At 47.1% G+C, this 25,792-nt stretch overlaps 1 protein-coding gene across 1 annotated transcript in view; it reads right to left on the minus strand.

Moving 5' to 3' along the window:
• Positions 1–844: 844 nt before the first annotated feature.
• The window catches only part of hltf (helicase-like transcription factor), an 85,085-nt gene continuing 60,137 nt past the window's right edge, over positions 845–25,792 (minus strand). Inside the window, exons 20-25 of the mRNA XM_038815757.1 lie at positions 24,696–24,877; positions 21,788–21,913; positions 17,530–17,642; positions 14,888–15,068; positions 11,498–11,578; positions 845–1,660 (exon numbers count right to left, since the gene is read on the minus strand). Of these exons, the coding sequence (XP_038671685.1) occupies positions 1,514–1,660; positions 11,498–11,578; positions 14,888–15,068; positions 17,530–17,642; positions 21,788–21,913; positions 24,696–24,877 (830 nt within the window). The 3' untranslated portion in view covers positions 845–1,513. The remainder of the gene's footprint in view (positions 1,661–11,497; positions 11,579–14,887; positions 15,069–17,529; positions 17,643–21,787; positions 21,914–24,695; positions 24,878–25,792) is intronic.

Genomic DNA, 25,792 nt, shown 5'->3' on the forward strand with positions numbered 1-25,792 from the left:
GCCCAGACCTTCAGCAATACACCTAGCATGTTTGTGGGGCCTTTGCTGTATCCAGAACACTTAGCTGTTTCTTGATAGTGTGTGGAGTGAATCAAATTGGCTGAAAACTGGCACAGAAAGCCTAGAAGGAGCAGTTACTTAGCATGTCTAATAAGGATTGCTGCAAATACCGCAGCCTTGTTATTTTTACTTGGGAGCCCAAGGGTTGGTTGGTCAGACAGCTGAATGGTAATAGAGAGAGAGAGAGATATGTAGAACCTTGAGGTTACATTGGTTATAGTGGAATACTTTTCCAACTTCTTCCATCGGGCAGGAGATTCAGAAGTCTGAGAACAGGCACGAACAGACTCAAAAACAGCTTCTTCCCCACTGTCACCAGACTCCTAAATGACCCTCTTATTGACTGACCTCATTAACACTACACCCTGTATGCTTCACCCGATGCCAATGCTTATGTAGTTACATTGTATATCTTGTGTTGCCTTATTATGTATTCTCATGTATTTTCTTGAATTTTGTTTAATTCCCTTTTCTTCCATGTACTGAATGATCTGTTGAGCTGCTTGCAGAAAAATACTTTTCACTGTACCTCGGTACACTTGACAATAAATAAATCCAAATCCAAATCCAATTCTGCTGCTGCTGCCAAATGGCCAGTTTCAAATTGCTGGATTTGTTCAGACTCTATACTACTTAGCATGGCGATACCACCATCGTGTATGGTGCCCTCAGAAGCAAAATAAGACTTCACCTTCTTCGCAAGGACCCCTGCACAGTCCCGGCAGAGACCCCGAGTCCCAATGACTTTATTCTTCTTACGAGGAAAAAGTAGAATGAAGCTGGATGAGTATAATCAAGTTTAAGATTTAAAAAGTCCTTAGCTGAATCATGTTATATAACAGAACAGGGGGTGATTTTAAAAAAAACTTGCCTTTACAAAGGATCTCGTCTGAAAAATATCTCAATCCCCTTCACATAGTGAATTCTGGAATACAATAATGGCTATTCAGGGAAACAGCAGACACAGAAACACCCCACAAATAACAATGAGATGGAAAACCAGCTAGTCTGATTTTAGTTGGATGTTGGTTAAGGGAGAGTCATCAGTCAGAGTACTGGCACAATGTTCCAATCCGCCAAAGTGTTTCGAAGGGATCTTTAATGTCCACCTGGCCAGATATAGCAATGCCACGGTGATACAGGAAACAGCCACACTGAGCTGTGTTTTGACATCTCATCTGAGGGACGGTACTTCTGACACTGCAGCATTCCCTATGCTATATTACACGGACCATTCGTTTCCGAGACTTTTGATCCACGGAATTCAATATTTTGCACTAAAGTTACCATCTCACACAAATCCCGTTTACAAATTGCTTTTCTTTTGCAGCCCCCGTTGCAGAAGTTACATAACCTAAACGTGTTAAATTTCAATAGCTGGGATTTCTGGGAGGGGTAAAAAGGGAAAAAAAATAAAAGCAAAACCAAATCAATTTAACAGCAAAAAGCGGCGTTACACGTCAATCAGAATCTTGATTTCTTCAATGCGACTTTGCTTGATCTCGCGTTGTCTTTTGCCTCCGAAGGCTCCTGCTGCAAGCTCTCGTTTCTTGTTCTGAATCTTGATCATATTTTCCTCCACCGAGTTCTTCACAATGAACTATAAATGGACACAGACACACACACAGATTCATTGGACTGTGACTGAACTATAATAAATCTCCAAAGACGTGCAGGTTAGGTGGATTGGCCATGATAAATTGCCCTTAGTGTCCAAAATTGCACTTAGTGTTGGGTGGGGTGGCTGGGTTATGGGGATAGGGTGGAGGTGTTGACCTTGGGTAGGATGCTCTTTCCAAGAGCCGGTGCAGACTCGATGGGCCGAATGGCCTCCTTCTGCACTGTAAATTCTATGTAATCTCAGCCCTGACAGCATCGCTGTCAACATAATTTAATCTCCAAGCTATAGGAATGTCAAACAAGATAATTAAATAAAGAATCAGTATCGCTCATTCACTCAGCCGCTCAGCCCCTGAAAGGTTTGTTGAATTTCCAGATGTTTATATTAAGCACCTTTTTAAAAAATGTTTATTCTGGTCTCAACATTAAACGCTGCTTTACCTCACACGATTTGTTACAACTCTTTCCCAGCTAGCTGAGCCGAGCCCAGCTGTATAAAGGTGCAGCCTCAATTTTCCCACAATCACAACATTTAAACAGTCTCTTTCACAACCACACCTCTAACACAGCAAAACACCCAAAGGTGCTGGGCAGGACATTTATCAAACAACATTTCACACAGAGCCAGCAGAAAGCACTTAGCTCCTTTTGATGCGGTGAGGAGCTATCAATCATTGTTTATGAGCATTGTGGTTAGCCTCAAAGCAGGGTAATTGAGATGCATTAAGCATGATAAATAAACAAACCCCGTAAAGCAGCTGATTCTGGAGTAATAAAACTCAATCATTAGTTAATGCAATGTATTGTGTGAACTTGAATAGAAGCATTTCAAAAGGCTATCAAAGGGATTTGAAGTCCTCTGAAGGTGCTTCTGACAGCCCAGACAGTTACAATAATATGAGAACACCTGTACTCCAAAGGAAACATTGTTTGATTTGAAACATTCCTTGATTGAAAGCTCATGCTTTTTGTGGTCAATTTTACAATGTTACGTTAAGTGGTTTCAAGGGTTTGTGGTATTTCATACTGGTCATGTGAAATGAAATGAAAATGAAAATCGCTTATTGTCACAAGTAGGCTTCAAATGAAGTTACTATGAAAAGCCCCTAGTCGACACATTCCGGCGCCTGTTTGGGGAGGCTGGTACGGGAATTGAACCCGCGCTGCTGGCCTTGGTCTGCTTTACAAGCCAGCTATTTAGCCCACTGTGCTAAACCAGCCCCTTCATCGTGTGAGGATTTGCGTACCGGATTATAAATGTCCTCCTGCAATTGTTTAGTACCTTGTTGAGACCTGGAGTAATATGTACAGTTCTTTACCTAAGGAAGGATGTTATTTGCCATTGAGGGAGTGCAACAGATATTCACCGGACTAAACCCTGGGGTGGTGGGATTGTCCAACGCGAAGAGATTGAGAAAACTAGGCCTGAACTGTATTGTCCGGAGTTTCAGAGTTGGAGAGGTGATCTCATTGAAACTTCTACAAATTTCTTGGGTTGATGTCGATAGGATGTTTCTTCTAAATAATAATAATCTTTATTATTGTCACAAGTAGTTTTACATTAACACTGCAATTAAGTTACTGTGAAAATCCCCTAGTCGCCTGTTCGGGTACACTGAGGGAGAATTCAGGATGTCCAATTCACCTAACAAGCACATCTTTTGGGACTTTGGGAGGAAACCGGAGCGCCCGGAGGAAACCCATGCAGACGCGGGAAGAACGTGCAGACTCCACACAGACAGTGACCCAAGCGGGATTCGAACCTGGGACCCTGACGTTACTCCCGAACCAGGGGACATGGTCTCAGAATAAGGAGTTGGTTGTTTAAGAACTAGGTGACGAGGAATGTCTTCACTCAGAGGGTAATGAATCTATGGAATTCTCTACCTCCAGGAAGCTGTGGTAGTTCAATCATCGAGCATGCCCGAGATAGAAATCAATAGGTTTCTGGATACTAATGACATTAACGGATATAGGGATAGTGGGAAAATGGTGCAAGAGGTAGGTAATCATCCATGAGGTGTTTATATGGTGGAGCAGGTTCAACAGACCGAATGGATGACTCCTGCTCTTATTTTCTACATTACCATGAGACCTCAAAGGGTCTGGCTCCTTTCAGAACTTGAAAGTTCTCAATGAATGATTTAGTTTCAAGTTTTTTTTTCTTTAAACACATGCCACTTAACATTACAGGGTCCATTAGTTGTAGAAAACGTACTGTGAATAGAATAAGTCTTGAATAAGTATAGAATAATAGTCTTTTATTGTCACAAGTATGAAGTTACTGTGAAAAGCCTAGTCGCCACATTCCGGCACCTGTTTGGAGAGGCCGGTACGGGAATTGAACCTGTGCTGCTGGCCTTGTTCTGCATGACAAACCAGCTGTCCAGCCCACTGAGCTAAACGTGTGAGCTAAAGTGGGCCAATGAGCATGGCAATTACATAGCTTGGTATGGGGGCATGGGGGTGGAAGGGCAGAGCTGAGCACAAGAGGTCATAAGGGGTTTAACCTGGATTAGGGAGCATGAGAGGGACCTTTTGAACTTGCCTTTTAAAAATCTCCGCTGCACGTACTTCGGGTTTCCAACTACTCAAAAGAGGCCATGGATCACATTCTTAAAAAAATCTGGCTCGACTCCATTAAAATCACATTCTTTAAAAAATCTGGCTCGACTCCATTAAAACTGCAGAGGGGTAGGAGGTAATTAACTCTGCAATGGAGCGTAGACAGGTACCAACCTTCCAACTCCTGCCGCTAAGGGGGATTCAGGACAGGGTAGTTTCCAGAGGATGGATAGCATTTCTGACATTTATAAGGAACTTATGGGATCAGAGGAGCACGGGCACGGTAGCACAAGTGGATAGCATTGTGGCTTCACAGCGCCAGGGTTCCAGGTTCGATTCCCCGCTGGGTCACTGTCTATGCGGAGTCTGCACGTTCTCCCCATGTCTGCGTGGGTTTCCTCCGGGTGCTCCGGTTTCCTCCCACAGTCCAAAGACGTGCAGCTTAGGTGGATTAGCCATGCTAAAATTGCCCTTGGTGTCCAAAAAAGGTTAGATGGGGTTATGGGGATAGGGTGGAAGTGAGGGCTTAAGTGGGTCGGGGCAGACTCGATGGGCCGAATGGCCTCCTTCTGCACTATATGTTTAATGAGACACAGACTGAAGAGCTGAAGCAAAAGTGGGAGGAGGAGCTGGGAGGAGAGATAGAGGAGGGCCTTTGGGGGACACATTGAGTAGAATCAACGCGACTGCAACTTGTGCCAGCCTCAGCCTGATTCAATTCAAGGTCGTTCACCGGGCTCACATGACAGTGGCGCGGCTGAGCAGATTATTTGGGGTGGAAGATAGGTGCGCAAAATGTGCGGGAGGACCAGCGAACCATGTCCACATGTTCTGGGCATGTCCAAAGCTGAGGGGATTTTGGCAGGCGTTTGCTGAGGTCATGTCCAAGGTATTAAAAAGCAAGGGTGGCATTGAGTCCAGAGGTGGCGATTATCGGGGTGTCGCAGGATCTGGGAATCCAGGAGGAGAAAGTGGCAGACATTCTGGCCTTTGCTTCCCTGGTAGCCTGGAGGCGGATATTACTAGCCTGGAGGGACTCAAAGCCTCCAAAGTCGGAGACCTGGCTATCGGACATGGCTAGCTTTCTCTGTCTGGAGAAAATCAAGTTCGCCTTGAGAGGGTCACTGTTAGGGTTCGCCCGGAGGTGGCAACCGTTCGTCGACTTCTTCGCAGAGAATTAATCGTCAGCGGGGGGGGGGGGGGTTAGGTTAGCATAGATTAGGGGTTAATTAATGTTGGGACCTGTTGGGGAGGGAGGTGGTATTTGTAGTATGTTTATATTTTCATGTACATTGTTTATATTGCAGCTGTTACAGTGCCAAAAAAATACCTCAATAAAATGTTTATTAAAAAAAAACTTTGCAATGGAGACACCAGGTCAGGTGTATCAGATGTGGGCTTTTAACAGGGACCACATCCCTTAAAGGCACTCTCAAAAATCAGATAGCCTGCGAATTGGGTTGGGAATCTAAGGATCGGGGACCCCTCACTATTTATAAAAGCTCCCGAATCAACCAGGCGTGGTGAAAATCCAGGCCATTATCTATTTTAACCACACTTTCATTTTCTAATTATTTGGACAGAATTTTTCACTGCCGGGATTTTATGGTCCTGATAAAGCCAATGGACATTTGTATTGCTTGCTGCATTTTACACCCCACCCACAGCTGCAACAGGGCAGCAAAACTCCACCTTTTGTCTCTCAGTGCTCATTTCTCAAAATCTTCGGATTCCTCGCTCTCTTTCTATCGCTCTATGGGCTACTCAACACGCTCTCACTGCAACCAATCATTTGTCATATTCCTTTCAATGTCTCTCATTACCCTGCACCTCACAGTTTACTTTCTCTCTTCCATTACGGGCATGTTTCAACCACCACGTTGTGCCCGGTGTGAATTTGGGTGTGTCGGGTAAATAGGTAAGGCCAAAATTGAGATTCGCACCAGGTGCAAACCAGTTTGCAATTTACCTGGCCCACTCCTGATAGAGACTTCTGGATCTCACCCAAAAGATGGCGAGCATATCATCAATCCTCTTTTGAATCTCATTAGCGCGATTAAAGTCAAATGCAGCGGCATCCTAGGAATTACCCGACTCCCCAGCAAGAAATCACGCGGGCGTCGTTTAGTACTCTGTACGCAAAGCTGCCGTGATGGCTTCTGCGGGGAAGTGAGGAGGTGAGTAGCCATTTCCATTTTCGGACATGCAACCCAAGTATACTCCTTTTGACTGTGAGCAGCCTCTAGCTTCACAGCTGAAGGCTACTGCAAATCACAAATTGGCTGTGTTAATTGGGAGAGCACTTCACAGCTGCAAGTTGTGTTTGATGCTGGTGGCTGCTATTGCTGTTTCCATCCTTTTCTTGAGCCGGAAAGGAGAACAATTTTTTCTAAAATACTTAGCTCCTGGAACACCGGGCTCAGGGGGGCGTATGAGTCCAGAAGGCAATCCGGTTTGAAGCAAGAAGACGCCATGGGACCTGGTTCGCAACACTGTTCCAAATGGGTTACCTGATGTGCCATTGAAAAATAAAATGCTTTGGCAGATTGTTGACGCTTTGGCTGCTGGCGTGGTGAGTGCTGCATGTAACTGGCACATCACCGCGGGTTAAATCTATTCAACTGCACCTTGAGCACCAGTGGTTGAGTGGATGCCAGGATTTGGTTCCGGTGAGTATGGGCCATGTGGGAGGGGCATGCACAGTTGTGGCTCCTGGATGGAGAATGGCACTGATGCGTCGAACGAGTAACACATTGATGGACAGATCATTTCTACCACAAAGTTCTGGACAGGATAACACATTCTCAGGCTGATCCTCTGTTAGTGGTATATTGATACCAATATGGCACGGTGACGTCTCCTTGTTGTTTGGTGGTTGGTATGATATGTGGAATGTTACGTAGTTGATTTTTAAATCTCTATTACTTTTGACCATTTAATTAAAAAAATATTCCCAACTCTCAAGTACCTACTCCAGGGTGCATGCCTCAGAGGATGATTAGTGCATGGCATTTCAAGGAAACTTTGAAATCTGAATAGTGTACCTTACGCAAGGAGTGTCAGCACCATAGAGGCAGCTGCCCGGGAGGGTCCCGGGATGGAAGCCCTTAATGATTGTCGGTCTCTCTCCCTCCTCCAATTCTTTACAGATATCAAGACGAATGGTGGTGTCGGTCCCGTAGGGGCTGCCCTCACAGCGGTGGTGGCAGCCGAGGCGGGCAGATGTCAGAGAAGACAGCATCAGCGATGATGCTTGCTGGAGGTGGCACCCGATGTGCAGGGGCCTGCCGCACACCCTGAAGACACGATCCCCCCCCCACCCCCATCAGGTTGAGGAGGAACCCAGAGGGGGAGACCAGCAATGGCCCAAGATGTACAGGCGCTGTTGGTCTTTCAATGAGATGACGAACAGCATGTGCTGCAGAAGACTCCATCTAAGAGAGAGACAGCCCGCCCCGTGGAGGAAGAAGAGGACACTGCTCCCAGTGGCCATGAAGGTTACTGCAGCCCTCAACATTTATGCCACCGGGTTCATTCCAGGGCTCAAGTGGGGTCCTGCACGGCATTTCACAATCTACAATAGGTTCATCCGGGAGGTCACCCATGCTCTGTATGCCCAGGCACTTGATCACCTTCACCCGGGACCTGTCCCACCAAGATTCCTGGGCGGCAAGATTCTCTGCCATCGCTGGGGTGCCCCAGATCCGGGAGCAACAGATGGCACACATCGCCCTGTGTGCACCAGGGCATCAGTGAGTGCTCTGTATTAAGAGGAAGGGGTTCCCCTCCCTGAATGTTCAGATTGTGAGCGACCGCCATCTTCATATTAAACACGCGAGTGCCCATTACCCTGGCAGCGTGCATGACAGCTACATACTGGGGCACTCGGAGATCCCCGGCATCTTCAAGGAACAGCCCAGGATGACAAGTTGGCTTGTGGGGGACAACCAAGTGATACCCGCTGAGGTCATGGATGATGATGATGCCAGTGTGGGGGGGCCTGAGACCGAGGCAGAGGATGGATATAACGAGGCCCATGCTGCCATCTGTGCTGTCATTGAGCCTGCAACAGGCTGCTCAAAATGCAGTTCTGGTGCCTAAACTGCTCTTGTGGTGCCCTGCAGTACAACCCTCTCCGAGGGGCTCCTGCTTTGTGGTTGTCTGCTGTGCCCTCCACAACTTGGAGCTTGGCACAGCAGCAGGGCGACATGCCGCCTGGTGTGAGGATGAGGTAGTGGTGGACCAGGAGTGGCTGGAGGACAGGCGTAGGGAGTGGTCGGAGGATGGAGGACAGGCAGTGGGCACCAGGGTGATGGGCATGCGTTAGCCCTGTCAGCGAGTCAATATACAAGGCAAGAGAGCGATGATACCTCGCTGTGAGGAAAGCTCTGCTGCTCCTCAGTCTCTGCTGACTGTGCACCCACACCCATCCTCTGAATGGGGTCTGTATCGGGAGTCTTTGTTCTCGGACCACTGTGCCATGGGAGGGGGGGGGGGGGGGGGAGCGCTGTGCAGATTAATGTGACAGGCTTCACATGTATCAGTTGTTACATGTTCTTATAAATAAATTTAGAGTACCCAATTCTTTTGTATCAATTAAGGGGCAATTTAGCACTGCTAATACACCTAATCTGCGCATCTTTTTGGGTTGTAGGGTTGAGACCCACGCAGCCACGGGGAATGTGCAAACTTCACACGAACAGTGACCCGGGGCTGGGATCGACACCCGGGTCCTCGGTGCCGTATGGCAGCAGTGCTAACTGCTGCGCCACCTTGCTACCTGTTTTAATAGTAAACATTTTACATATTTCCATTCTTAGTTGCTAATTAGATAATTTGCCTTGGGTACCACCACCCGTCATGCTCCAGGTGTGCCACTGTGGTCGCCACCCTAGCAGTGTTGGCCTCGGTGCCACGCATTGCCGACAACATATCCTATGCCCAAAGCTTTTGGGACTCCTTCAATTGGCTGTGCAGTCGCTGGAATGTACTGGACATCCCGACCTGAATGTCATGGCTTTGGCTTATCATCTGCATCAGCTCTGGGAGAACCTTGTCCAGAGGCTTGGCATCTAACCCAGACCCAGCTGAGTGCTGGGATCCAGCAGACCTCCAACGGCTGACTCCCTTGGGTGTTTTGGCCTCCACCTGCATCAGCAACTGTGTGGTGCTCACCAGATTGTGCCCCAGAAGCCTGTCCACCATGTTGCCCACAGAGGTGTGCGCGCTGGTGGAAGGTAAGGGTGATAGCTGTGACGCCTTCATGGTGGTCCCCTCGGACCTCTCCTCCAAGGTGGTCTCGAGTGGTGGGGTAAGACGGCTCTGGACGGCCCAGCCTCAACAGATGGAGATCCTGCGGGACAATGACCATGTGGTCAGGGAGAGAGAAGGGTTGTTTTGTCTGACATGAACAACTCACTTAATCAGGTCATCTGGGTGAAGGGACAGTGGACCCTCACCTCCGCGACGCAGGCCAACCTCGCCGTCATTGACTGATCTCTCCACGATCTCCAGGGTCCATTTCTCAAAGAGGGTCAGGATTCTGATCTCTAGTACTCTGCCCCTCGTCTTGGCCCTTTCCTGTTTATTATGGGCTAGCTTCTCCTGTGAGGACAAAAGGAGGTTTTGTGAACTGCACGCTGGATGAGTCTATTGCAGGTGTCATATGTGGACACTGCACCTGGACGTGAAGGGATTGTGCTGGTGGGTCCCAGTGGGTTCTGAAGAACAAGCACAGAGGTTGATGTGGGGAGGGTGCGAGGTGTCAGACAGTGATCTGGAGGGGGGGGGGGGGGGGGGTTTGAGGGGTAGCGGATGAAACTAATGCCAGGAGTGAGGTGATAAGTTAACCTTGGCAGCTTGGTGGAATTCGCTGCTCTTCTTCCGACATTGAATGGCCGTCTTCCTGCTCACGCTGACGGAGTGACAGCTGCTGCCACTGCCTCCTAGGTGGTACTGGTGACCCCGGCTTCTGGTCCTCAGCCCCCCCCCCCCCCGGAAACAGGTTGGGCCCGCCCCTCATCCACAGCGGCAGGAAGCTGCAGCCTGAGTCCGGCGAATCAGACGGCGAGACAGCCAGTAATGGCAGGAAGCTCGTGGGGGCTCACTTTCGGCGCTAAGTGCCGTTCAATACGGTCCGTGATCTCGCCAACGCAGCCATCAGGAAACACCCGCCAATGTGCCCAGAGTGACACTTAGAAATGTTTCCGTTGAATCGTGCCCTACCTAATAGATCATATATCATAGAATTTACAGTGCAGAAGGAGGCCATTCGGCCCATCGAGTCTGTACCGGCCCTTGGAAAGAGCACCCTAACTAAGCCTCCACCTCCATCCTATCCCCGTAAACTAGTAACCCCACCCAACCTCTTTTTTTGGACACTAAGGGCAATTTATCATGGCCAATCCTCCAAACCTGCACATCTTTGGACTGTGGGAGGAAACCGGAGGAAACCCACGCAAACACGGGGAGAACGTGCAGACTCCGCGCAGACAGTGACCCAAGCTGGGACCCTGGAGCTGTGAAGCAATTGTGCAAACCACTGTGCTACCGCGCTGCTAATCTTTAGTTTCTCAGTGGATGTCTATTAAAATTTTAGATCAGACTCACCAAGACTTCCAACTGGCAAAGAAAATGGATTTTATACAAATTTTTTTTTAAATGCACAGACGATTTGTAGAGATAATTACAACAGTGGGGTTGGCCAATCAGACAAAAGATGAATGAGCAAATGCTGTTGGATTTTTGCCAGATAATTTAAAATGCGCAAATGGATATGGGGCGCTGAGCCATCCAACCAACTGCCTTTCACAAAAAGCAAATAGCTGGAAAATAAAAAATTGGAAGAAACTGGACTGGAAGCACAAAAGTGCTTGAATTAATTAGCGAAAGCCAGCTGTGAAGAAGAGTCACACGGACTCGAAGCGTTAACTCTATTTTCTCTCTCCACAGATGCTGCCAGGCCTGCTGGGTTTTTCTCGCACTTGCTGCTTTTGTTTGAATGAACGCAGCTCCTTTCACAGCCTCGGGATATCGGATAGTATTTTTAGAAAAAAAAAGACAAGGACTGCATAAAAAATGGAGGATAATTGATGGCAGCAGCTGAGGATCTGCAACAGCGCGTGGGCAAGTTAATACTTTGCAGATCTCAGTGACTGTCGGTAGAGTGCAGCTCGGCTCAATGCAGACAAAATAAGCAGCTTTTGTCAATAGGTATTTTCCTATCAGCTTTCTGAAGGGCGCTATAACTTACCTTGGTGATAACAACATCCCTGGTCTGACCCAGCCTGTGGCATCTGTCAAAACACTGGTCCTCAGCAGCAGGATTCCAGGCCTGTGACACAAAAGACACATTACAGTGACAAATGTGAGTGGCACCATAATCACAAACCCGCGCTACAGAACTCCACAGTAAACAGTCAAGTCACAGGTCCCCGATACAGGCCCGTGCCACTGGAAATGAACCAAAACAGGGGCTTTGCCTCCTCAGGCCTGACAACAGCCTAAATTCATATTGCTGTGAAAGAGATTTTACTCAAAAAATTCCCCTTTTTAAAATTCTTTGCACATTGCAAGACACAGATCAGAGTTCAGTAAGTGGATTCAGAAGCGAGGCATTTGGCATCCAATTTCCACTGTACAAATATACAAAACTGGACAGGTGGAAATGTCCCAAATATTGTTCCCCTTACAGTTTACTCCAAGCACTGGCTTGTTGTTGCTAGGTTCAGTCAGATCATTTTGTTTACATGTCTTATCCACAAGTGTGTCTGAATGGGGTTTCTTGTCTATGTGACCGACCCCAATACCACTTTGTTAATTGGGGTAGGGAGCGAGGAGGGCTGCGGCGTACATTATTTTGAAAGGTAGGCAAAACCAAAGTTAGGTGATTTTATTAGTGGTTAGTATGTCTCAGATTTCTGTTCTATAAAAAGTAAACAATATCGAGCATCGCTTTTTATCAATGGTCTTGATGAATGAAACCTGGGGAATTAAATGCAAGTTTTATTGATGGTAACAACCCGTGTGAGAGTTGGGATTTTAAATAACATAAAAAGACTGCAGCCAGATCTATGTACAATGCAAGAATGCGAATGAGAAAGATTCGGATGAGAGCCACCAGACCAGTAACTCATTTAGGTGTACCTTACTTTGGAAGAAGAGGAGACATTATGGATCTTTAAAATGATAAGCTGATTGGACGAGGTCCAGATGGATAAGGGTATCAAGGACTGGGGACCCAAGTGTAAATTATGGAACTAGATAAGATAGATAGTGGAGACACTTCTTTTCTCAGGCAGTCAATGGCCTCTGGAATGTGTTGCTGGCTGGGACGGAATGCAGGTTCGCTGCAGGAACGTACAAATCAGCTTGCCACTTGTTGAAATAACTTCATAACGGAGAATGTGTCACAGGTCATTGTAATCGCCTGGAGTTTTCTTCATTGCCTTCTGCAAGGAATTTCCCAGATTTAATTTCCTCCAAACGTATTCTGCAGGAGACTGCGTGCATCTCATAGTGAATGTGTTTACACATGTCCATGTGGAAACAGGTATTGAGGAAAGAGCAATGATTAGATCGTGTGTGTAACTTGCACTATTACAGGACAGGCTTAAGTGGAACAGCCAGAATCTTCTTCACTCCGCTTTCACTATTGTAGTGGGCTGCCTAGGCGGCAGTTCTTTCTCTCATTTCTTCTTTCTTCATTCCCAGAAGTTCTCGACGGCTTCATTCCCCTGTCAATTAATCTTCTTTTCGGCAGATTGTTTCTCTGACTCAGTGTTGCTAAGAGCACGTTGTCTGATCGCAAGCCCAGGAGAAAATTGCTGAGTCCGCCAGGCAGCTGAACTCGTTGCAATACCTCCAGCTTTAAGTCATCTCTGTCTGTTGCCTCCATCGCCTCAACAAGTATTGCTGAATGCACAGAATGCACTGCCCAAGGGGACAATAGAGGGGACAGTAGATGGTAAATTTTAAGAGGGGGCCAAGAAGATTTTTCTGGATGGAAGCAGCATTCGAGAGAAACAAGAAATAAAATCATACACATTGACATTTTTGAACATTGGGGACCAGGCTATGGATCAATAGGGCCATGTCCTTACTTTCCAATTGCTCTATAATCTCATGTGAAGCGATTCAGTTCCAGTTTGCCACTGAGCCATGGTAAAGGTAGGACCATGGTAAAGGTAGTCTATTGCAGGTGTCATATGTGGACAATTTATCATGGCCAATCCACCTAACCTGCACGTCTTTGGACTGTGGGAGGAAACTGGAGCACCCGGAGGAAACCCACACAGACATGGGGAGAACGTGCAGACTCCGCACAGACAGTGACCCAGCGGGGAATCGAACCTGGAACCCTGGCGCTGTGAAGGCACTGTGTTATCCGCTTGTGCTACCGTGCTGCCTTCCCTTCTGGAAGCACGGGATGTAAATGGGCTGAAGGACTTTCTTCATCCAAAGCTTTCCCTCCTCCTTCAGGTGCCATGACCGAAGACCATGAACTTCCATTGGATTGGTCCATGATTATTCTTGGTTAAGTACTGCAGAGGTTTGCAGTTGCCTTCTGCAGCTTGGCTGATCAGGAAACATTTCGGTTCTTTACTGCCTGCCATTTGGCGTATTGGAAGGATTTACAGTCCAATCATCAACCTGTTTGGCTGCATTACGGACGCACGGTCCATGGCCATGACGTTCTGCAGTGCGAATTGAACCTGGAGCTTCTGACTCAGAGGTGGGGCATGCTACAACACTATCCTTGAGAAAAATGCTAATCCTTGTTTCCATTAATCAAATTCATTCATTAGGGATATACTGTAATATATATGCCTTCTTTTGCTTTAAAATAATAGAATACACATAGGGCACGATTCTCCGCAAAGGGGGACGCCGGCATGAAACCCGGAGTGTTTCACGACGGCGTCGGAGGCCGCTCCTCACGCCCTATTCTCTCCCCCCGGGGGGCTAGGAGCAGAGTTGCGGGGAACTCGGCCGCCGGGCCTTGATGCTGGCGTCAAGGCGGCCGCCGATAATGACGCGGCCGGCGGCACCTAAGTGACGTCAGCTGCGCATGCGCAGGTTGCCGTCTTCCCCTCCGCTGCCCCGCAAGACGTGGCGGCTTGATCTTGTGGGGCAGCAGAGGGGAAAGAGTGCGTCTCTTAGAGACGCCGGCCCGACGATCGGTGGGCACTGATTGCGGGCCAGTCCCCTCCTGAGCACGACCGTGGTGCTCGATCCCCTCTCCGCCCCCACAGGCTCCAAACTTACCTTTCGCGGGATGTTCACGGCGGCAGCGACCAGGTGTGGTTGCCGCCGGCGTGAACCAGTCGGGAACGTCAGGCCGCTCGGCCCATCCGGGCCGGAGAATAGCGGGTCGCCGTGAAAAATGGCGACCCGCGATTCTCCGAGCGGCGTGTGGGAGAATCGCGGGGGGTCACAGAGCGGAGAATCGCGCCCACTGTTCCTAGTTTAAGGAGACACCGATGGATTTGGAACATAAGACATTACTGGTTGTATTTTATGTCTACTTATAAAAGCAGAACAAAATACGCTCAGGCTCATCAAATCCACAAAGGAGGCGGTGGCGGCTACACAAATTCATAACGTTACAACAGACGTGAAAGGTTTCTGCATCATTACTCACAGGGTCCATGAGGAACACACGAGAAGCCGCTGTCAGATTCAAACCAACTCCGCCAGCTTTCAGGGACAGCAGCATGATGGTGGGAGAGCCTGACTCACTGCTCTGGAAGGACTCGATGGCATTTATCCGCCTCTTCTGTGGCATAGAGCCATCCAGGCGGGTAAACGCAAAGCCTTCTTGTCTTCAAAAAGGAAACAAAAGCAGAACACGTGTAAGCCAATTCCTCGCAATAATGCCATGGATTAAGAAGATAAAGGACAGCCCCATTTCATTTACGGCTTCCCAGCTTTTGAGGCGTGTGCTACCTCCAGCCAAGGCTCAAGTCTGAAGCTGATAACAAGCTATTGACGTAACACATTAAATACAATTCTATTTGTAAATAAAATAAATTAACAATTCTACCAGATTATACAATTAGCAATGTTAATGTCCTATTTCTGCTATAGGATCATCTCCCAACAACAGCAATGCAAAATTTACTCAACTCTCAACCCCCCCACAGCACGTTTATATTTGATACACAAACTACCACTGGCATCCCAATGATGGAGTAGGCTTCAAATCTACAATTTGTGAGTTTGGCTGCAGTGGGCCCAGCTATCAGCCTCCCCCGGCAGATCAACAACGTGTTCCAAGTATTGCTACACGAGTGAATCTTCTCCCGAGCCAAGTGAAAGTCACAAACATCACACTGACTGAACATGGGCAAGGTTTTGGAGACACACATTCGCCAACCAAGGGGAAACTGCCCACAAATGGATCTCACACTCTGAAATTTGCTGAAACCATCACGTGGTACGAACAGGTCGGCACAATAAAATCCGGCACAGTTACGGAGTGGTTCTGCCAGAGTAATACAGGTGTTCTTGTACTATGTTGGGAACCAATTCCACTGCAAGGAATCTTGACGCTACTCTGACAGACTGGAAACTTTAACTTAACCCTGGTTTGAATAAAAACGGTAGCTTGCCGGGATGTCCAACGCAATCATTCCAGATTCACTTTGGCCAGGCTTGGTTTCGGAGGCAATGTTCTGATGCTGAAGCAGTGTCAACGTCTAATTTTCACAGTCACTGTGAAGGCAACACATGTCTAGCCTACAGATGTGTTACAAACAGCAGTAAAACCTCATGTTTAGTTAAAAGGAAGGCCTTCTCTGCAATCCCATTATGTTGGGGTGGTGGTGACGTGGTATAATGTCACTGGACTAGCAATTCAGAGGACAAGGGGACATAGTAACTAGTGGAATTTAAACTCAACGAATAGAATCTGGAATTAAAAAGCTAGTCTCAGAAATGGTGACCATGAAACTCTTAGTTGATTGTCATAAAAAAAACCATCTGGTTAGCTATTGCCATTTTAGGGAAGGGAATCTGTCATCCTTACCTGGCCTACATGTGACAACTGCCCTCTGAAATGTACCTGCCCAGCCACTCAGTTCAAGGGCAACTAGGATGGGCAACAAATACCCACATCCCAAGTAAGAATAAACAAGTTTTACAAAATCTGTGACAAATCATTCAGCCAGACAATAAATCAATATTTAGAGCAGCTAAACTGGTGGTAGCCAACCTGTGTGTCATGGCGGCCACATGCAGCCCCTCTGGGTTGAGTGGGGCCCACAGGATAATTGTGCTGACTGGTGCCCACGTGTAGGGGTGCCCTGTCCACTGATTTCCTTCAAGTTTTCCTAACGGTCTGACTGAAGTGGTACGGATATAAAGCAAGATCAAGTGAAGTGAGACGCGTGCTGATCGCTCACAACATTGACTGCGAGAGCCATGCACTCCCTCTGCGTCTATATGTTTTTACCATTTGAATGCGATAGTTCTCTCAATATATAAATGATTAAGCATTTTCTATAACTCGTTATGAAATACTTGCCGTATATTAAATGTATTCAATCATATTCACGAGTCATGGTTAGCGAACAAGCCCGATTTTAATCTTGCAGCCCACTGAGATGAATGAGGGTCACTCATGCAGCCCACTCACCAGCCTAGGTTGCCCATTACTTCAGAGACATTACGCAAGAGGTTAACGCACATTGTATACCGTAGCCGAAAGAGTAGCCAGCTACTCTTCCCAAAACTTTTCTTTGTTCTGTTAGGAATTGCCGAGGGGTTTGGCCAAGAGTGGTATCATGACCGGTTCAGGCTTGGAGGGCCGAAGGGCCTGTTCCTGTGCAGAATTGTTCTTTGAAACGGGTTGAACAAAGGGAAGCAAATAAATGGTCTTTGAAGACACAATGATAATTTATTTTTCCAGTTGCCTTTCGTGTGTTCGGCAATTGGAACCTACAAGTCAGGAAGCTGTTCACCAAGTGATCAGCATGTAGGTAACATGCCATTTACTATTTAGGCTTCCTATGTAATTAGCAATGAGCTACAATGGGCAAATGATCTTCCTTGCCTTTAACCAACATGCCATTGGTTTCATTTTACTCTTCCACAACTTGCAATATTTCTCACAACATTTTCAGAAGCATGTGCTAAAACTGTGCTGACCACGGTTCGTGAATAGCTGAGTGGTCTGTACCTCAGGGCCAGACTTTTTACCTTCACACCCTTCACCATACTGACTGCCATTCGTTCAAGGAAAAGAGGGGGGGAAATAGGAAACACACATGGGTCTGTACCTACCTGAGAGGAGTTTCTATAAGAGTAAGAAAGGCTGTGAACTGAGACACGACTAAACTCTTGACGGTGGGGTCCTGTTTTCGAAGTTCTATCAAGGAATGCATCAGGGCATCTACCTGCAATTTCATAGAGCAAAATTAGACAGGTCACTACCAACAGACATGTTAAGACACCTTCCTGAATGTGTGCAGATTATGTCCTATTATTGCAGTATTTCCGTTTAATTGTCCCATCTCTTTAAATTTTTACAAAGGTGAAATTTTCCCCTCTACTACCCTGCTGCCCTCAGCGATATCATCCAAAATCACATTAGTTTTCACATATACACTGATGACACCATCTCTACCCCACAATCACCTTTCTCAACTCCTTCTCTGTTGCAGGTGCTCGCATTCCGGGGCATCTCTGACTGTGTCTATATAAACATTTCTGGAACAAGCCTTTCCATTCACCTGAAGAAGGAGCCGTGCTCCGAAAGCTCGTGTTTGAAACAAACCTGTTGGACTTTAACCTGGTGTTGTAAGACTTCTTACTGTGCTAACTTCTTAGACTGCCTGTCCGATATCTGGTACTGAATCAACGGCAATTTCCTCCAAATAAGTACTGGGAAGACCAAGGGCTGTTGTTTTTGAATAACGTAGAAAAACTGCTCCCTAAGTACTGACTCCATGGGCGGAATTCTCCGCTCCAGGGAAAAATCGGGAGGGCCGTCGTGAACTCGGCCGAGTTTCACGAAGGCCTCGGAGGCCGCTCCTCGCCCCCTATTCTCCCCTCCCGGCAGGGCGAGGAGCGACACTCCGTAACTCTAGGCCGCGGGGGGTCGCGGCAAGAACGACGCGGCCAGCGCACCTAATGATGTCAGCCGCGCATGCGCAGGTTGGCCGGCTCCAACCCGCGCATGCGCGGTTGACGTCAAGACGCTGATGGCACGAACCTGCTCATGCGCGGTGGCCGTCTTTCCCCAGCCACCCCGCAAGACGTGGTGGCTTGATCTTGCGGGGCGGCGGAGGGGAAATAATGCGTCCGATTTGGATGCCGGCCCGACGATCGGTGGGCACCGATCATGGGCCTGTCCCCTCCCGAGCACAGTCGTGGTGCTCTTTCCTTGCTAGGCCATCTACAAGCCCCAAACGGGCTTCTCACTCCCGTTTCACGACGGCAACGACCAGGTGTGCTTGCCGCCATCGTGAAACGGCCGCGAACGGCAGGCCGCTTGGCCCATCCGGGTCGGAGAATCGCCGTTCGCCGTGAAAAACGGCGAGCGTCGATTCTTCCGAGCTGGGGGGGGGGGGGGGGGGGGGGGGATCGTGGGGGGCGCCAGGGGGGCGTGAAATTTGTCGGGGGGCCCTCCCGCGATTCTCCCACCCGGCGTGGGGAGCAGAGAATCACGCCCCGTACCTCTCCATGGTAATAGTCTGAGGCTTAACCACACTGTTCATAATCCTGGTATCACATTTTGATCCTAAGTTGGTTTTCTAACCATGTCACCACCAAGACTGCCTATAGCCATATCCGTAACATGAACCAACTCCACCCCTGCCTGCTGATTCCCGCATCCCACATTTTCGCTACCTCCAGACTTCACTATTCCAAGAGACTCCTGGCTGATTCCCAACATTCTACCCCCTGTAAGCTTTAGGTCACCTAACACTAGTGTCCTCACTCGCACCAAGTCCTGTTTTATACCCACTGATCCTCATTGGTTCGTGATGAAGTAACACCTCTAAGTCTCAGCCTTGTTTTCAAACTCTTCCATACCCTCGCCCCCTCCCTTCCTCTAATTTCTTCAACCCCAAAAACCTTGTGGGTTATGGGCACTAATTCCAGCCTCTTGCGCATTTTAATCGCTTCACCGTTGGCACATTCAGGTGCCTCGGCCCCGAAGTTCTGGAACAGCCTTGCGAGCCCTCAGCCTCTTACCTCAATTTCCTCCTTCAAGACATTTCATTAAAAACTGCCTCTTTGACCAAGGTTTGGTTGTTTACCATAATATGTGGCTTGGTGTCAAATTTTGCTTTACAACACTTCTGGGTACACCGTAGGCCGTTTTCTCACTTTAAAAGCACTATCTAATTGCAAGTTGATGCTGTAAATCGGATATTTTCTCGGAATCAGCTTATACAGTATCTAAATCGACACAGTGCAATAGGGATATACAAATGGAATCCCCTTTTATTCTGAACAAGATTCCAGAGGCTTTCACACGTGCCTTTTCACTCTTCTCAAAGGGAAAAGGACTTGGTGAGTCAAGGACAGATACAAATCTTTTCAAGTTACTTTAGATCACAGTGCGGTAGGTTAGACAGTAATAGTCACATTCACATTCACATTCACTCATTGCAATCAGTGCCACTCGACATCTCATCGCCCCATTCTGCACTTCCTCATGTTAGGTGGAGACACGAAAGAAGTTGCATTGTTCTATTTACTGCAGAGAAGGTTAAGGGGCAACTTAATAGAGGGTGCTTAAAAATGAGGGGTTCTGATCGAGCAAATAGGACAGAAGGGTAAGTAATCAGAAGACACAGTTTTAGGTTACTTACCGAAAGAACCAGAGGGAAGATGAGAGGAATTGTTTGATACAATTTTTAAAAGCAAGTTGGAATGTACTACCCGAAATGATGGTGGAAGATTCAATGGTAACTCTCAAGAGGGAATTGGATAGATACTTGGAAAGAAAAGAGTTACTGGGCTGTGGTGGCGCAGTGGTTAGCACAGCTGCCTCATGGCGCCGAGGACCCGGGTTCGATCCTGGCCCCGGTTTGCTGTCCGTGTGGAGTTTGCACATTCTCCCCGTGTCTGCGTAGGTCTCACCACTACAACCCACAATACGTGCAGGGTAGGTGGATTGACCATGCTAAAATGGCCCTTAATTGGGAGAAAAAAAGAATTGGGTACTCTAAATTAATACAAAAAGAGTTACTGTGCTACGGAGAAAGAGCAGGGAAGTGGGACCAATTGGACAGTTTTCTCAAAAAGCCAGCCGAAGCACAATAGCTGAACGGCCTGCCTCTTGCTTTATCTGTGGGTCACAGTTCAACTTAACAAATTCCGGCCATTGGGATTCTCTGTTCCCGCCGGCAGCGCACCACCCCGCGGAGGGAATCCCACCGCCAGCGAACTGCACACTGCCGAGAAACACGGGGCTGGGAGATCGTCGAATCCAGCCCAATATTTTCCTAACATTATTGCAGCCTTCGCAGGATCACTGATAACTGATCTCCATTTCTTCTCTCTCGCTGTGCAACCAAAGGGCAATCGAGTAACTTCCTAAGAGTACATAAGTGGAGTTTATTGAATGCAAAGTAGCACTAGTGGATTGATTATTTACAGGGGAGTTCAATGAAGTTAGCTCATTAACATTGTAACCACTTATCAGTACCTTTTTTCAAACCTTCCATACAATATAGGCTTGAGGTGCCCAAGAGCTTACTCCTGTTCTTAATTCGTATTGAAGTAATTTATTCATAATTTATAACCTTTCTAACCGTTTTCAAATCTCTGAATGAAAACAAGTTTTTTTTTAAAAATCACGATTTGATGAGATAAAAGCAATGCATAATACGGTACAACACAATGAAAACCTTCTTTTCTTCAAACACCTCCCCATTCCCGACGTAGAGCAAGGGAGTAACTGGAAGAAAACTGGCTTCTGAATGTAAAGGAAAAGCTGCTTTTGATGTTCAGCGTCTTGTAGAAATTTGCAGTGGAGGCAGCTCGCCATTGGTTGGATTCTTTGATCGTGCTTAAATCACTGGCTATTAGCGTTGCTCGCCGGCTGCCACGTGGGGTGGGGTGGGGTGGGGGGCGACCCCATTGCTGAGGAGCGCTGGAAGATTCTGCCCTACGTTACAGGTGGTAAAGCACCCAAGTCGTCCCAGGCATTCCCTGCCTTCAGAGAGTTTTAAATAAAACTCCCAAGTTATGCCGTGGAATGTTACGTCAAGTTCACTCAAATGTAAGCCCCTCCCCGCTTAAAATAGTGACAAAAATAAAACCCTTCCTGCCCAGGTCGGTCTTGTTATCTGGAAGTTTTCAATCCCCATTTTACCGTCAAATTTAGAAAAATAAAAATGAGCTCTCACACAGACAGTTCACAAATGTGGCAGCTCTCAGTTTCCTCGATGTCTGCAGACTGACATTCCACAGATGCTATCCATACTATCTCACAGAATCTCCCCTTCCTGATATCAGTGCTTCTTCTGTCCACCCCCACAAATGGATGAGTTTTTTTTAAAACAACAAGTCCCTTCTGACTGACCTTTGAGCTGGAGACCCAGACCTGCTGAGATTTATCAGGGGCCAGGATGTCTGTCTCTTCAGGGGGGCACTCCACCAGCTGTTCCACTCGGATCTCGGCCCGGCACAGAGGACACCGGGCGGTGGGCTGTCGGAAGGAGAAAGGAGGCACATGTAACGAGACACCGCCAATGATAAAACACACTTAACGAGCTCGCAGGAACGGAAGCTCTTGTCTTGACACCGATAAAGCATTTCGCAAGGCGGTGGGCCCGTGCTACTTCAGCAGGCAGAGAGTCATTCGGAAAATGTGAAATTGTTCGCTTTGGGTGGAGGAATAGAAAAGCGGTATGTTATTTAAATGGAGCGGGATTGCAGAACTCTTCAAGGGATCTGAGTGTATTGGTCCATGAATCATGGTGATTCGGAAGGCAAATAGAAACGGGTAATGTAATACAAAAGTAGGCGGCACGGTGGCATAGTGGTTAGCGCTCACAGCTCCAGGAACCCAGGTTCAATTTCAGCCTTGGGTAACTGCGTGGAGTTTGCACGTTTCCCCAGTGTCTGCATGGGTTTCTCCGAGTGCTCCGGTTTCCTCCCACAGTCCAACGGTGTGCAGGTTCAGTGGATTGGCCATGCTAAATTGCCCTTCATTTCCAAATGTGTGGTTATGGGGTTAGAAGGATAGAGTGGGGGACTGGGCCTAGGTGGCGTGCTGTTTCGGAGGGTCGGTGCAGATTTGATGGGCTGAATGGCCTCCTTCTACACTGTCGGGATTCTATAGTTGTATAATTTTGGTATCCCTATTAAAGAAAGGATATAAATGCATCAGAAGCAGTTCAAAAAAAGGGTAACTTGACAGATACCTGTGACGAATGGGTTACTTTATGCAAAAGGATGGACTTGTATCCATTGAAATCTCAAAGAATGACAAGTGATCTTATTGAAATATTTAATAAGCGGAGGAGAGATGACAGGGTGGATGCCAAAAGGATGTTTCCCCTTGTGGGAGAAACTAGAATTAGAGGACACAGTTCAAAAGGAAAACGACTGTCATTTAAGATGGAGATGACTTTCTCTCTCTCTCAGAAGGTCAGGAATATTTGGAACGCTCTTCTCCAGAGAGCAGTGGTTACAGGGTCATTGAATATTTGTAAGGCAGGGGTAGGCAGATTCTTGACGAACAAACAAGAGTCAAAAGTTATTGGGGGTTGGCAGAATGTGGAGTTGGGGCTATGATCAGGTCAGCCATAATCTTATTGTATGGCGGAGCAGGCTCAAGGGACCAAATGGTGACTCCTGCTCCATTTATACTGCATGGCAGAAATCACAGGACATCAAGTTGCACTCCGATGTTTAAAAATGCCATTCCTCAATGGCATGACCAAAATGACTGGGTCAAACCTGCTGGAGTTGATTCCTTATATCTCCATTTGGTTACAATGCTTTTCTGGTGGCATACAGCAATATCGGAGGTTTATTCCAAAACCATCAGAGACAACAATATTGGCACTTTTTAAGAATTGCAATACGAACGCTATCAAATAAACCTATCAGTGAGCAGAGAGTCCCCCCCAATGAACCCTTCCAGCACAGGTAGCAAAATAAGAGCAACTCTCACAAGTGGCCTCCTGGGCAGAGTTTCATCAGGGATACATGGATACTTTTAACGACTATCATTTCATTAATATTTCAACACCATATAAGAAAATTCTCAAGTGTATAAATAACCCAGTAACAAATGAAATGGGAACATACGGTCCAAACACTTTGGCATCCAATTTGACAGGAAGAATAAAAAAGCTTATTAGTTCCATGGTGAAGATTGCGGATTTCTGAAATTCAGAGGGATCTGGATGTCCGAGTGCATGGATGTCAAAGGCCAATAAACAGGTACAGCAAGTAATTAGAAAAGCTAATAAAATATCATTTGTTATGAGGGGAATCAATTATAAAAGTAGGGGGGTTATGCTTCAGTTGTAAAGGGCACTGGCGAGACCACATCTGGAGTATTGTGTACAGTATTGGTCTCCTTATTTAAGGAAAGATGAAAAAAGTCCAAAGTAGTCCAGAGGTTTACTGGACTAATACCAGGAATGGGGCATTTTTCTTTATGAGGAAAGGTCAGAGAGATTAGGTTTGCATCCACTAGAGTTTAGAAGAATAAGAGGCGACTTAATTGAAACATCCTGAGGGTTCTCGTCAGAATCAGAATGGATGTGGTGAGGATGTTTCATCTGGTGGGAGAATCTAAAACTTGGGGTCATTGTTTAAAAATAAGGGGTCGAAGACAGGGATGAGGAGAATTTTTTCCCTCCCTCATAGCGAATGTATTCACACATGTACATGTGGGAACAGGTATGGAGGAAAGAGCAATCTCCCAGAAGGTTGTGAATATTTGGAACTCTTCCTCAAAAGGCAGTGGAAGAAGAATTGTTGAATATTTTTCAGGCTGAGCTAGATTGATTCTTGACTAACAAGGGGATGAAAGGGTATTGGGGTCGGGGTCAGATCAGTCATGATCTTATTGAATGGCAGAGCGGACTCGAGGGGCCGAGTGGCCTACTCCTGCTCCTAATCCATATGCTCATATCTGCAAAAAGCAAAACACCTTTGCATCAATGGTGTGGAAACACTGCCCTTAATAACCAATCAATGGGGCCTGTAATAACCAATCAACCGTGTGGAAACACAGCCTCATATAACGAAGCCATAACTTTGGCAGATGACTGGCAAAAACTCCCGGATAGACATCTGAACAGATTTTACAGCAATCAGAAGCGCCCCCCCCACACCTTCCCCCTACCCCCCCACCCCCAAATAAATTCCTAATACCAATGTCAACACAAAATCACGCGTCCTTGTAGAAATCTCCTTAAACTCAGGAATTCGAGAGTTTGCATAAAGCCGCACTCCTGCCATCCACTGACCTGCTCGCTCTGAATAACCTGGCAGATACACGGTCTGCAGTAAACGTGGGCACAGTGTGTAATCACAGGAAAGGTTAGCGATTCCAGGCAGATGGCGCACTCTTCGTCAGAGCCGCAACTCAAAACTAGTTTAATCTTTTTCACCAATTTCTCCCGCAGTTCATCAGGAGTGGCATTGTCAACTGGAGAGAGAAAAAGTGTGGGGAAAAGAGAGCGAAGAGAGTGAGGGGGGCAGTAACAACTTCCATCTAATGACCAGAAATAGCCAATCTTTCCAATTTTAACCATTTGTTCAAATGCACAGCTAAGCTGACTACTGACCCTCGCACTGCAGGACAATATCGTCTCTGATCAGCTTCCAATACAGCCCTGTTTGGATAAATAATTAGTCTGGAAGATTGGAATGTTTTATTCATTAAATATCAATTTGCATTACAACAAGTGTAATTTTGTTTCATTAAGCTTGTACATGCTATGATTGGAATCCCCAGCTGGATTAAAGAGCTAAGTACCATGGGCAACACGGTGGCAAAGTGGTTAGCACTGCTGCCTCACAGCTCCAGGGACCCAGGTCCAATTCCGGCCTCGGGTACATAGAACATAGAACGATACAGCGCAGTACAGGCCCTTCGGCCCTCGATGTTGCACCGACATGGAAAAAATCTAAAGGCCATCTAACCTACACTATGCCCTTATCATCCATATGCTTATCCAATAAATTTTTAAATGCCCTCAATGTTGGCGAGTTCACTACTGTTGCAGGTAGGGCATTCCACGGCCTCACCACTCTTTGCGTAAAAAACCCACCTCTGACCTCTGTCCTATATCTATTACCCCTCAATTTAAGGCTATGTCCCCTCGTGCTAGCCACCTCCATCCGCGGGAGAAGGCTCTCGCTGTCCACCCTATCTAACCCTCTGATCATTTTGTATGCCTCTATTAAGTCACCTCTTAACCTTCTTCTCTCTAACGAAAACAACCTCAAGTCCATCAGCCTTTCCTCATAAGATTTTCCCTCCATACCAGGCAACATCCTGGTAAATCTCCTCTGCACCCGTTCCAAAGCTTCCACGTCCTTCCTATAATGAGGCGACCAG

This window comes from Scyliorhinus canicula, chromosome 13 (genome assembly GCF_902713615.1).
Source record: "Scyliorhinus canicula chromosome 13, sScyCan1.1, whole genome shotgun sequence".
NCBI classification, from domain to species: domain Eukaryota; kingdom Metazoa; phylum Chordata; class Chondrichthyes; order Carcharhiniformes; family Scyliorhinidae; genus Scyliorhinus; species Scyliorhinus canicula.